Here is a 13246-nt window from a genome sequence, read left to right as displayed (position 1 = left end):
GCATTCAAAGCTCTGACTGATAAAGCCATGAGTAAAGATTAAAAAGACAAAAAGAGAAACAACAGTATACACAATATTGATAAAAAACGGGGGTTTTTTTCAAAGTTAAATACGCCTCAGAAGGATAATTCTCTATCCGACTTCACCAGAGTGGGTGAAAATAGCAAAATACTGAACTCCGAAGAATATAACGGAAAGTCTCTAACTTAAAAATGGGAAAAAAATCAAACACTTCAAACGAATGGAACTCGAGTTAAACGGTATTGTATTTGTATTTATTTTCAAAGAAATCGAACTAAATAAAATTAACGGTAAGCGCTGATTTCCCCATAATATTGCCTTGTCGCGAAACAGTTCATCTCTGCAGTAGAGTTAGAACTCAACTCAAATATACCACAAGTTTTTTCCTGAAATAATCTTCCCAGACAATATCACTGAACTTCAAAACTAACATACGTTCAAAACTAAGAAACGGAAGTATAATTGCCATTGAAACTACTATCTCCCTTTTAACACGAATGATGAAAACTAAAGGCCACCGTGTGGTATTTAGCAACTATCAAACGTATACAATATATATATGGTAGGCTTTTAAAGGACCGATTTGTATCAATTAAACCTTGGGAATCGATAGCCTTATATATAACAAAACAATAAACAAACGCAGATTTAGTTGATAGTAACCAGGAATAATCGCTGAATTCATGGAATTACAGACTCCTGAATTGGGACAGAGACAAACAGAATGTGAAAGATTAAAAGTGTTTGTCCATATTATTAATATTTTTTTTTATCGAGACTCAATGTGGAACAACAAGCAACCTTACAAAAATTATAAGTGGCTTAATTTTATATCTATGTTCAATCGGAAAAATTAATTCTAACTTAATAGTTTGAAGATCTGGTGCAGTACAGTTATTTTTGTTATAACCTTTATTTCGGATAATAGAATCTACAAGAACACTTGTTGACGAGGGAGGTTTGCATGACTACATCTGCCTCACGTTTGTAAAATGTTGAGTAATAGTTATCAACTTATACTTAAAAATATTTATTGAAGCGTTTAATTCAATTAAAATTTGAATAAAAACATTAAAATTTTCGCTATATTATAACACTTGTTTTCTGAATGGTCCTAATCAAAATTTTACTTTAAAAATTGTAGCCTTTAAAGAAAAGTATAATATTTAAAGTCAAATAAATATATAAGAATATATCATTTATTTGTTTTTTACAGTTAAACTTTTGTCTTCAAAATGTTACTACATAAAATGTAGCTTACATATCAAACCATCTCGGATTCATAAATTGAAAAAACTAGCTGATCTTGAATATGAAAAAAATTCATTCAAGTGACACATATTATAACAGCTTACAGTCAATAACGTTTTACCAACATTAAGTTTATATCTAGTTCTTTCAACCTGACAACCATCTGATTTCTAAATGGTAAATAATCATCAAACATAAAACTCACAAACCTAATTACGCTCTTCTTCCGTCAACATATATTTTACTTGATAACAAGGAAAAGTTGATGTAAGACAACTAGACATAAATGCGTCCTTGCTTTTGAAAACTATTGAATGCAAATGTCAAAGATCTTTGTTTTTTTGAAATCCATACATAACAGAAATGCATATTATGATAAAAAGAAATACCAACAATAAAATGGTATATACTAGTATTAAGAAATACTTATTTTTCTGGTACCAATAAGATTCCATATTCTCAGTTTAAGAATAATTGGGGAAGGTAGGGCATAAATGGCTAAAACAATTTTAAGCACAATACAGGTAGTGTGTTCTTTTCGCGAGTTAAAACAATACGTTATTTTACATTGATTGGTTCATTGAACCTTGAAATATTATGATTCTTTTGATGAGTTAGCTTTCGACTTTATCTATATGTGTTCTATTGCATAACAGACTGAGCTTTTTATTCTGGGTTGGTCCTTTTTATTTTACTTTTGCAATACATAAATGAATTGTAACACAATCAATGCTGTTCCGCTAAGAGTCAAATTCTTTTTAGAATTGTTACCGAAAAACGCCGCTAGCAAAACACAAAAAGCTTGTTTTTTTAAACAATATAAATAGAATTAAGCCAAAACGGAACCGTACAAACAGACGTTGAAACACGCAAAAATGGTTTGTTAACAGGAATGAAAGATGAAGCGTAAATGAATTTTTTGACCAAACAACTTTCCATATCGAGTGTAAACAGTCATTGAAATTTATTGGACAGTATAGATAAAATCCGATATGGTAGTTTGTTTGCGTCCGTTAGGTATATATAAGAAAATAAGATGTGTTATGATTAAAAATAAAACACAGAAATTAACAACTATAGGTCACCGTGCGGCTTTCAACAACATGAACAATGAGCAAAGCCCATACCGTATAGTCAGCTATAAAAGGCTCCGAACTGACAATTGTAAAACAATTTAAACGGAAAAACTAACGGCTTAGATGAAGGGCGGCAGATCCAAAAGAGACAGTAAAACTCATAGATAGAAAATAAACTGACAACGCCATGGCTAAAATAAAACAGACAAACAGACAAATAATAGTACAGAAGAAACAAAATACAAAACTAAAGACTAAGCAACACGAAACCCACCAAAAACTGAAGTTGATATCAGATGCTGCGGAAGAGTAAAAAGATCCTACTCCACATGTGGCACCCGTCGTGTTGCATATGTTACAAATCCGGTAAATAGTCTAATTCGGTAGGTCACATTCGTGAAAGGGATAGGAATTTGTAGATACAATATAAGGAACATACCCGATATCATATGTGAAACAGTATTTCCATAACGGTCAACCAAATCGTGACGGCGTACGTAAAATTTAAAAATGAACGAAAAAAAAATATGTAACACATCAATAAACAACCACTGAATTACAGGCGCCTGACTTGGGACAGGCACATACATACAGAATGCGGCGGGGTTAAACATGTTAGCGGGGTCCAAACCCTCCTCCTAAACTGGGACAGTGTTGTAACAGTACAACATAAGAACGAACTATAAAAATCAGTTGAGAGGCTAAACTTATCAGACGAATACAAATAGAAATACACCTAACAAAATCACAGAGTAAACGTAGCCGGGTACTTGTTTATCCCAACAACAAAAAATACACTAAGTATTACTTAGTAAGTAATGATCTGAGAGTACTGAAAATTAGTTCAAAGCCACTAAAAACTAATAAAATAAACATGCATCTAAGATTTAAGGTCTGTTAGGAAGTCCCGGCTCCTATCAAGGTAAGGCCTAGATTTCAAGACGTTAATCATGAAGGTGTGGTTACATCAACATGAAATTGAGGGTAATTGTTTTACTATAACGTTAATTTTCTTATTGTATTATCAGTTTTTATAATGAGTTTTATGTATTGTTGTTTGGTCTTTTTACCCCGATCAGTGGCGGATCCAGGGGGGGGGGTGAGGTGGGGGGGGGGGGGGTTGTCCGGGTGTTGGAACCCCCCCTTTTTTTTTGGCCGATCAATGCATTTGAATGGGAGAATATAGTTGGAACCCTTTACTCTGGGTTGGGAACCCCCCCCCCTTTTTAAAATGGCTGGATCCGCCACTGCCGATTATACGGTTAACCGACCATGGAAATAAGATAATTAGACACTTACATGTTGTTTTTCTCATGAATCCTCCTGCACCCCATCCCCGAATATCACAGATTACCTTTACAGTTAATGATTGTTATTTTTCACTCGTTCCTTATGAATTTAAAAATATACGTTTTGAAAAGTAACTGTCCATGAAAGGTTAACTTTTTTTAGAGTGCAATGCATTATTGTAATTTCTTATCTAGGATCTAAAGTATTAACATTTTTATCATTCAAATTTAAAATAAATTTGCACTTTGCCGACCGCATGTTGTTTTTTAGGGGGAAGGCGAGGGGAGAGAGTGATTAGCATAAAAAAAAAATGATGTCTGTTTTGAGGAATATCTTTGCTCCTTGTACGTTCAGGAATAGGGACGAAAGATACCAGAGGGATAGTCAAACTCATAACTACTAGATAAAAGACAACTGACATCGCCATGGCTAAAATAAAACAGACAAACAGACAGAAAATAGTACAGAAGACACAATATAGAAAACTAAAGACTAAGCAACACGAAACCCACCAAAAACTGGGGGTGATCTCAGGTCCACCGGAATGGTAAGCAGATCCTTCTCCACATGTGGCACCCGTCGTGTTGTATATGTTATCCGGTAAAAAGTCTAATTCGATAGGTCACATTCGTGAAAAGGGAAAGGGCATTGTAGTTACTACATAAGGAACATATCAGATATGCACTGTTGTATCATACAAAAATGTAATAACGTAAATATCGAAGTCCGCGATAAATTCATAACGTGAATGTCCCTTTCAAATGGGAAAATCAAAAGCTCAAACACATCAAACGGGTGAAATATTACCAAAGGAAGTACATATACACTAGATAGCTTTTGTAACTAGTTGCTGTAAAATTGTTTAATGCATTTAATAAATTATATAACTCTTATTTTTAATATATTTCAAACGATTCAAAAACCCATAGGTCATTCAACCATCAATTCCAGATACTAGTATCTTAATAGCTATCAGTCAATTACATTACTTGAAAACATAACTGTTGCTGGAATGTTTGGTCCATCATAACTTCAATGTCCCATTTAGTTGGACATGATTTGTCGATATGGTCAGCCCATTCTCTTATTTTACTAGACACCTTATGTGGATTATTCTTATGGATATCAATAGCGGAATCAACAAGAGTGTAAATGTCTAGAGGCATAACAAGTATACCTACAACACCACCGGCAATATGCAGACCTTGTCCAGCAGTGGATCCAATTGTTCGAAAAGCAGAAGCGCCTGCTCTTGCACCAACGGCCAAAGCATCATCGGCGTATGACGCGGTTATACGTAACGAAGCTAATATTGTCTTTGCTAATATATCCCATGTTATACACTTGGTTGTCGTACCAGCTCCGAAAGCTAGCTTGCTCCAAAAATCCATCCAATGTGGATACTGTTCCATATTCCCATCTTTTTCTTTAAGCATTTCACCTATCTCAATGCATTCCTCTTTAATAATTTCAACAAGCTCATTGTACTTATCTAAAATAGCTTGTGCTGACTCTCTTCTTTGCTTTGAAAGCATGGCGTCTGTAATCATGGATCCTCCAACCGTTATTCCCCCAGCTCCTGCTATTACACTACCTATAGTAATGATAAGAAATTGATAACGTTTTTATTATGTATTACAAGTGATATGCAATGTATTAAATTGTAAAATTCAAACAACAATATAACCCTAATTACTTAGAAGACCCCCTCCGGGTGCTGGATCTTCTAGCTGTGTTGAAGACTTATTAATGGCATTCGACTGCTTTCTGTCCTTTGGTCGGGTTGTTGTCTCTTTGACACATTCCAGTCTCCATTCTTGATTTCAAGTGTAAACATAATGTTTTTTTTATTTTCATTTCGACAACTTAGTTTATTGCAATCAATTTGACAGTAAGTTGCTATGTAAACTGTTTAGAACATAAACATCTTCTGCTACATATTTTCCTAATAAACTCATCACATATATCAGTATTGATTTTTTTGTATTTGCGCCAGACGCGCGTTTCGTCTACAAAAGACTCATCGGTGACGCTCGAATTAGAAAACGATAAAAAAAAAAATTAAAAAGCCAAATAAAGTACGAAGTTAAAGGGCACTGATTTCTGTAGTAAACTGACTAAAATACAATTTCTTATGGATTTTAAAATGTAACAATATCATATGCAAAAATATTTTTTTAGTACTTACCTGCTATAGTGAGACCTAATGAAGCTCCAAATGTCACAAATGACAATCCAAATCCTACAACAGCCAATATTCCGCCACCAAGAGAAGTAGTTGATCCAGCAATTTTTGCTTTGCATATCTTTTGGAAATGATCGTCTAGATTTACTGCCAATTCTTTTAATTCCTTCACAGCCTCATCTTTACACTTTATCCATTCATTTAAGTTTTTTTCAAGCTTGTGTGCTTTGGTACAGAGACTGTCAGACATGTTGTCAGCTGAATCTGAAAAGGATTGATACAATCACGATGTCATAGAGAAATGTTGTCTCCTTTATTGGCATCTTTTAATTTGATTTCAGTTTACAAATTATGTACATCAATCACCATCCAAGTAAACGTGACTTTGAGATGAAGAACGGCATTTAAAAGTGTTCCTTTGCTTTTGCTTTTTTATGTGCATGTAGTTTATTTTAATTTTACTAATTAAATCAATTAGATTTTGTTTACCTTTCATAGATGTAAGGTAATTTAAGAATTACACATACATTACAATTGTACTATGGAAGATTTCATTTCTTCATCCTTGAAACAAGTAAATCATTTCTTTCCAAGAAGGAGTTATGTTTAAGTCATTTTCTGTCCTCTATGCTTTCAAAAGTATTAAATAAAGGCAACAGTGGTATACCGCTGTTAGAAATTCATAAATCGATTGAGAAAAAACAAATCCGGGTTACAAACTAAAACTGAGGGAAACACATCAAATATAAGAGAAGACAAAAAGTATTCCAGAATTACTTTACATGCTGCTGGAGAGACCATATGACATAAAATCGTATCATATGATTCAACCAATATATGTGTAAGGAATGTGTGATAATATTTAAAATAGGCTAACAGGTAGACATGTAATGATATCTTTTATTCATACATAATAAAAGATGGACATTAAATAATTTTCAAGGAGGTAGTTAAGTAGAGGTGGTGTAAATGACGTATAACAATATAAAAAAATCCACTTTGTTTAGATGACAACAAAAAGGTTAACCCTACAGAAAAGTATGTATGTAATCAAATAAACAAGTACACGGATAGATTAGATGACAAAATAATTTGTAGATAACTTGAGATATAGGAGATACCTACAAAGAAACGTGTGAATGGTTATCTACTGGAGGACTAAAAAACGAATGCATCCCAAACGCAGGGACAGTGAATTTTAAAAACAAAACATCATATATCCAATAATTGTGCCAAGTCTAAGAGATGATGTTTGATTGATCATGAAATATATATGCAATTCTGTGGTGATTGTTTGTCAAATTACATAAAATCACACATCGTTATTCATAAATGGTATCAATAATACACAAGTGTACTAGTATATAAATCTTCAGTCATTTACAAAATTAAAATAAGCCATATGCTGATCATTATGTTAATCGAAAAACAAATCTTACATATGAAATATAAAATATTGCGCATGCATCAAGAAAATATCTGAGTTATCTACATGATCTATCCATTATGAAGAGTTGTCTAATCATGCTAATTGTCACATCGTTTTATATATAATGAAATAAGATAAATAAATATAACAAATAGGAAATAGAAGAGATAAAAAAACAAATGTAGGTTACCTTAAACGTTGTAGTGATTTAATTTCTTTCCTTGCAGAAAGCTTGTAATTCTACTTTCCGTTTCAGAGCAACTATGAATACAAACGCTCCATTCGTTTGTAATCTTAACCTAAAATATTAATAGACGTTTTCAGTACGTTCTTCAACTTACTGATATAGTCATATGCACATTTGTGCCTATGTTGATTTTCTAGAAATATAAGGGTTTAACTAGAACCTTGTGATACGTAAATCGATAAAGCGGACGTTATCTACAAGCAGGGATATCTTGAATCATATCTACATGATAAAATACATGTAGCTTGTAATACGATTTTCGGAAAATGTCTAATGGATTTTCGCTTTGTATTGATTTGATGAGTCAATCTACTTCCAACTGATTTTATATTTTAACTTGTTCCTCTGTTGTGCTGTTACAAAACCGTACCTCGTTAGTCATATTGTCTGGATTATTATTGTTACTATTTGAACAGATAGTTCATGTATAGTTTTGAACCACTGTTGTTATAAGTGAGGTACAATTGGATGTTCCGAAAATGTTAAAACCCTCAACATGTGCCTATCCCAAGTCAGGAACCTGTAATTCAGTGCTTGTTGCTTGTTGCATTATATCATATTTGTTTGTTGTTTCGTAAAGATATAAGGTTTTTTTATTTCTCATTTGTAATGTGATGAAATCACATTTTATGCTTTATGCAAGTTAGTTTAAAAATACAATTTGGCTAAAATACAAAAAAGAAGCTGGACTTCGAATTCTAACAGAACTAGTACTAAATCATAGCATTGATTCTTGGATGCAATTTAGTACAATTTTGTCGATGGTGATAATAATTGATTTTTTTTTATAAAATTATATTTCCAATTTGTATCGAAATTCCTTAATAGCGATGCCTTGTGCACAAACTTCACTTTACTTTTAGACCGTATGTATGTGTGTAATATTGAACACATTCTAATGCTATTCCATAAACTTCCATTGGGTCTAATATAGGTTAAAAGATATCTGCATAAGACTGATTGAAAAAGCATATATGTAGATACGGAAGGTAAGTGTGCATAACATGCATAACGACAGGTAAATACGCATTTAGGAGCGAAAAAAGTAAGAAGCTCGGCAGTTGAGAGTACAAGAAAATAGATGGACAAATACACTGGTGGGCATGCATATAGGTTCATAAAGATATGGAGCAGCACCAACGAGCAGACACGCAGGAAACGTAAATAGTTAGGAAGGCAGATATATGATTATGGTAGTAAGAGTAGGATAAAGTAGAGGTATTCGTGTGAAGAATTCGGTAGATGGAAGGAACTAAAGAAACGTAGATAATAACATGAAGCTATAGACATACATCTAAATATGTGTGAAGTAAGTGTGTAAATATTATGACAAAAGGTAACCACGCAATAGTTTTATTTATATTTAACAGTGTTTAATGGACGATGATAGATGATCTTGATATGCAAAGAAGCAGTTATTAAGGAAGATGTATAGTAAACAAATTGGTAAAATATAAATAAGAGTTTGGTATGCCTAAGTTAAAAATGGCATAAATGTAAGCAATTCCTGTATCTTTAAATAGGATAAAATATATATTAGGATCCTTTACTATAGATAATTGAGCTGATCTGTTACAATAACATCTCCATGACTTATATATCATTATCACAGTAGCATGGGGTTCGAATCCCGGCGAGGGAAAAACAAAATATTTACGAAAGCAAATTTACAGATCTAACATTGTTGGGTTGATGTTTAGACGAGTTGTATATACATAATGTACACAGCCATGTATCACCATCATTGATGGCGATCCGATGGATAAATCTGTTGTAGAGTTGTCACTGACTCAGACGTACTTATAAATATAATTATTTTCTGTGACTGTATCTTATATTAATTTGTAGGATCCTTTACTATAGATAATTGAGCTGATCTGTTACAATAACATCTCCCAGCCTTGTATATCATGTACTGTAGTACGCCGCTAGATTAAAACTGACGAGGAAAGGTAACACACGGCCACTGAAAACTTTATTATGGTAGAGCCCAGGTGGTAGTGTGGTCTAGCGGGACGGCTGCAGTGCAGGTGATTTGGTGTCACGATATCACGGTAGCATGGGTTCGAATCCCGGCGAGGGAAGAACAAAAAATTTGTGAAAGCAAATTTACAGATCTAACATTGCTGGGTTGATGTTTAGACGTGTTGTATAAAATATATATATAGGACATGGATAAAATTATTATATACGTTACACCGTCTCGCTATAAAAAAGGGAATCAGAATCGCAACGTCAACATGAAATTAATATTATATAATTATCAAATATCTATTTTTTAACATTTATAGTGTAATAAATTTCTTACCTTATTGAAACGTATACATCCTATTATGAGTTTACACGAAAACGAAATATGTAATACATGCATATACATGTGACTCAAATCGATAATGTTTATACACATAAAAAGTACGTGGGTTTAACTTTTATCTTTTATATATACAGATTTGAACTTTGTGTGTGGATTTTGTTGTCTCTTTGACACCCTCTCCGTTTCCATTTCTCAATTTAATTTATATAAAAAAAAAGCTTAGTATTTGAAGTAGATTGTCCAAGTGTGTGCTCCACTTTTGCAAGTTTAGGTTATCTTAAATTGACAACAGCTGTTAACACAGGTATATGATAAAACGATGTTTTTTAAAATACACATGGCATGTGTTTAGTTTTCGTGAATTCTCACATGATTGACTGTTAATCATCAAGTCTGATCGATAGAAAAGGAAACATTTCAATACAACTTATCTACATATTTCAGTTTCAGGTACAAAAGTATTAAGGTCAATATCAATATTTTTTTTTAAATTATTAAGGTAGCACAATACAAAGATTTTTTCACCCGCCAATCAGACAACTATAAACTGAGGTAATTTCTTCATTCCAACTTTGAATTTTATAAATGATGTACCAATAGAAAGAAGAAAGATTAATCTTTCAAATGTACCAATAGAAAGAAGAAAGATTAATCTTTCAAATGGTGATAATTTCATTATGAAATGATTATTACATAATTACTTATTATGTTACTAGTTGCTACACTGTGATGGTCACACTTGAATGAAATTAAATTCTTTGTTATGTATAGCATCCCAAAGTATTCTATAGATTCTTGTACAGCACATTTTGTCCTCCAAAATTTAGTCTCAGATTTTTCCTATTGTATTTCATTCTCTCATAAACCTCCAATGAAGTTTGCAACCTCAATTCATAAGAGATCACTAAATTTAATTGGGTATAAAATTTGTTCTATTAATGTTTTTGGAAGATAACTGGTCAAGGAACAACGTGTGTGAAAATCAGGCATATCGGGGCACCCATCTAGGAGCTAATTTCATTTAAAACTACATTTTCATGACAAAAATGAATGTGTCACAATTGAATAAATAAGACTTTTCCTACTTGTATCCCATTAACTTCAAAATAATTCACACATGTACCATGGGGATAGCCTTCAGGATTGGCCTTTAATCATAAATCAATTAGGTTTTGACCAGTAAAAAAGCATTCCATTTCAGCAATTCTGAATATATAAAGAAAATGCACACCCTATGCAACAAAAATCAGATCTGACGGGAGATGTTATATCATTAGTGACCTTGCTGGAAGTTTCAACATATATGTTCAATATGGATTTATGCTTTGTACACAAGATTATCAGTTGGTCAGTCTAGAGTCATATGGGGGATTTCTAAAATTGTAATTGTATACAATGACAATATGGTGTTTTACACAAAGTACATTTTTTTAATTTTTTGCAGTTTGATAATGAAATATTCAATTTGTATTTTCTTTTAAAAAGAATTCATATTTCAACATTCTCTTTAAGAAATTCTAGTATAAACATCAGAAACATTAATTGTACAATTATATTTGTTTAATATCTGTACATTTATAGTTTGATTTCCTCTATATCTCCAAATGGTTGGGTTTTTTTTTCTCCTGGCAGCTCCAATAAAGAAATGTATTTTTATTGGGAATTCATTAACTTCATTTTTCCATAAATCCCAAATCCCCCTCTTTTTCATAACTGTTATTTTAATACTGGTCAGTGGTCATAAAGCTATCAAATGATTTTATTGATTAACCACAAAGTACTGCCAATAGTTATCAAAGGTACCAGGATTATAATTTAGTACGCCAGACGCGCGTTTCGTCTACATAAGACTCATCAGTGACGCTCATATCAAAATATTTATAAAGCCAAACAATTACAAAGTTGAAGAGCATTGAGAATCAAAAATTCCAAAAAGTAAAACATGTTTTTATATTGTATCAACAGACACGTGCATTTGTTTATAAAACTAATTATCATCAAAACTCATTAACAGTAGAAGATATGTAAATAAATTTTTCTTCTGTGGTTTTGGAATATTAAGAAGAAACAAAAACAGCTGAAAATGAAATTTTGATAAAATTTAGTTGCATTTGTATTGTGTTACCTTAAATGATCACTAGTCATATTATATTTACAAACTTGACTGATTGGTATCAGTACTTTCATTCGACCATTAATAAAGTATTGGGAATGATCCTTTGAAGCTAAAAATAAATAGAGCAGATATGAGCATGAAATCAATGTAAAATCAAGACTACTGTAGTTTGTCTTTGACGGAAGTTTCAAATTTTTTCTAATTGTCGTCAAAACAACATTCTGGTTAATCAGAGCTATTTGATACCTACAAGCATGAGATATAAAAATATGACTGAAAAAAAATCGCACTATGAATGCGGTTTAAGACAAGGTCCTCACGCTATCCATGCAATAAATGGAAAATTAGTTATCTTTGACTTTAGAAATAGAAGCACTAAACCTGGTATGTAATAATCACCATTAAAAAGTAAAAACATTTTTATTCACCTGTCAGAAGCCTGTTGTACAGTGGTTGTCATTTGGTGTTGAGGTATTTAAATTAAGTGTTTTCCCTTTATTGTATTATATGTAGATTAGACTGTTTGTTTTCCTGTTTGAATTATTTTACACTATTATTATGGGGGCCCTTTATACCATGTATAGCTTACTGTTGAAGTGAGACAAGGCTCCGTTTTACAGGCCGTACTTTGACCTATAGTTGTTAATGTTTTTATACATTGTGACTTTGAATGGAGGATGGTCTTGTTGGCACCCATAACACATCTTCCTGTTTATATCAAAAGAAGATTCGTCCATTTTGTAATCCTAGGTCCCGTCCGGACTCTTTAGTGCGATTTATATATCTATTTTTATCGTTCAAAAATATAAATATTCCACATTGAGTAGAGAAAAAAAATATAAAGAAAAGAGACAATGGGGTGCTAGAATATAAAGAAAGACAATTAAAGACAATATTGATAAAGAAAAAAACAACACAAAAAACACAAAAAAACCAGGTATAGACACAGACAACACTCATCGTACTGTAGAATAGAATGATGTAATTGCGTATTAAATTTTAATCCTGGTACCTTTAATAACTTATCGCAAATGATGGGCACAATACGTGCTATATATTATGAGAGAAAATAAAACCAGTAATACATCTATCATGTCAATACTAAAAGTTTTTATCATATCATCCAATAAAATCATATATATATATAAGTACGTCTGAGTCAGTGACTTTGGGAAGAACCAAAAATTTGCGAAAGCAAATTTACAGATCTAACATTGTTGGGTTGATGTTTAGACGTTGTATATATATATATATATATAACTCGTCTAAACATCAACCCAACAATGTTAGATCTGTAAATTTGCTTTCGCAAATTTT

General features: G+C 32.3%; 1 protein-coding gene across 5 annotated transcripts; it reads right to left on the bottom strand.

Moving 5' to 3' along the window:
* Positions 1-4485: 4485 nt before the first annotated feature.
* LOC143083082 (uncharacterized) lies at positions 4486-9941 on the bottom strand. 5 transcript variants are annotated; one of them, XM_076259284.1, is made up of 4 exons: positions 9808-9941; positions 7443-7551; positions 5827-6081; positions 4486-5232 (listed from the first exon to the last, which is right to left on the bottom strand). In XM_076259284.1, exons 3-4 carry the CDS (start codon positions 6071-6073, stop codon positions 4619-4621), a joined length of 861 nt encoding a protein of 286 aa, XP_076115399.1. In that variant the 5' UTR covers positions 6074-6081; positions 7443-7551; positions 9808-9941; the 3' UTR covers positions 4486-4618. The 5 variants fall into 5 exon arrangements, with proteins under 5 accessions (XP_076115399.1, XP_076115398.1, XP_076115400.1 ...); XM_076259283.1 differs by having other exon boundaries at positions 5827-6087; positions 9808-9940; XM_076259285.1 differs by lacking the exon at positions 7443-7551 and having other exon boundaries at positions 5827-6087; positions 9808-9914.
* Positions 9942-13246: the final 3305 nt, after the last annotated feature.

This window comes from Mytilus galloprovincialis, chromosome 7, assembly GCF_965363235.1.
Source record: "Mytilus galloprovincialis chromosome 7, xbMytGall1.hap1.1, whole genome shotgun sequence".
NCBI lineage: Eukaryota > Metazoa > Mollusca > Bivalvia > Mytilida > Mytilidae > Mytilus > Mytilus galloprovincialis.
Note: the sequence above shows the minus strand (reverse complement) of the source record. Positions and strands in the feature narration are given on the sequence as shown.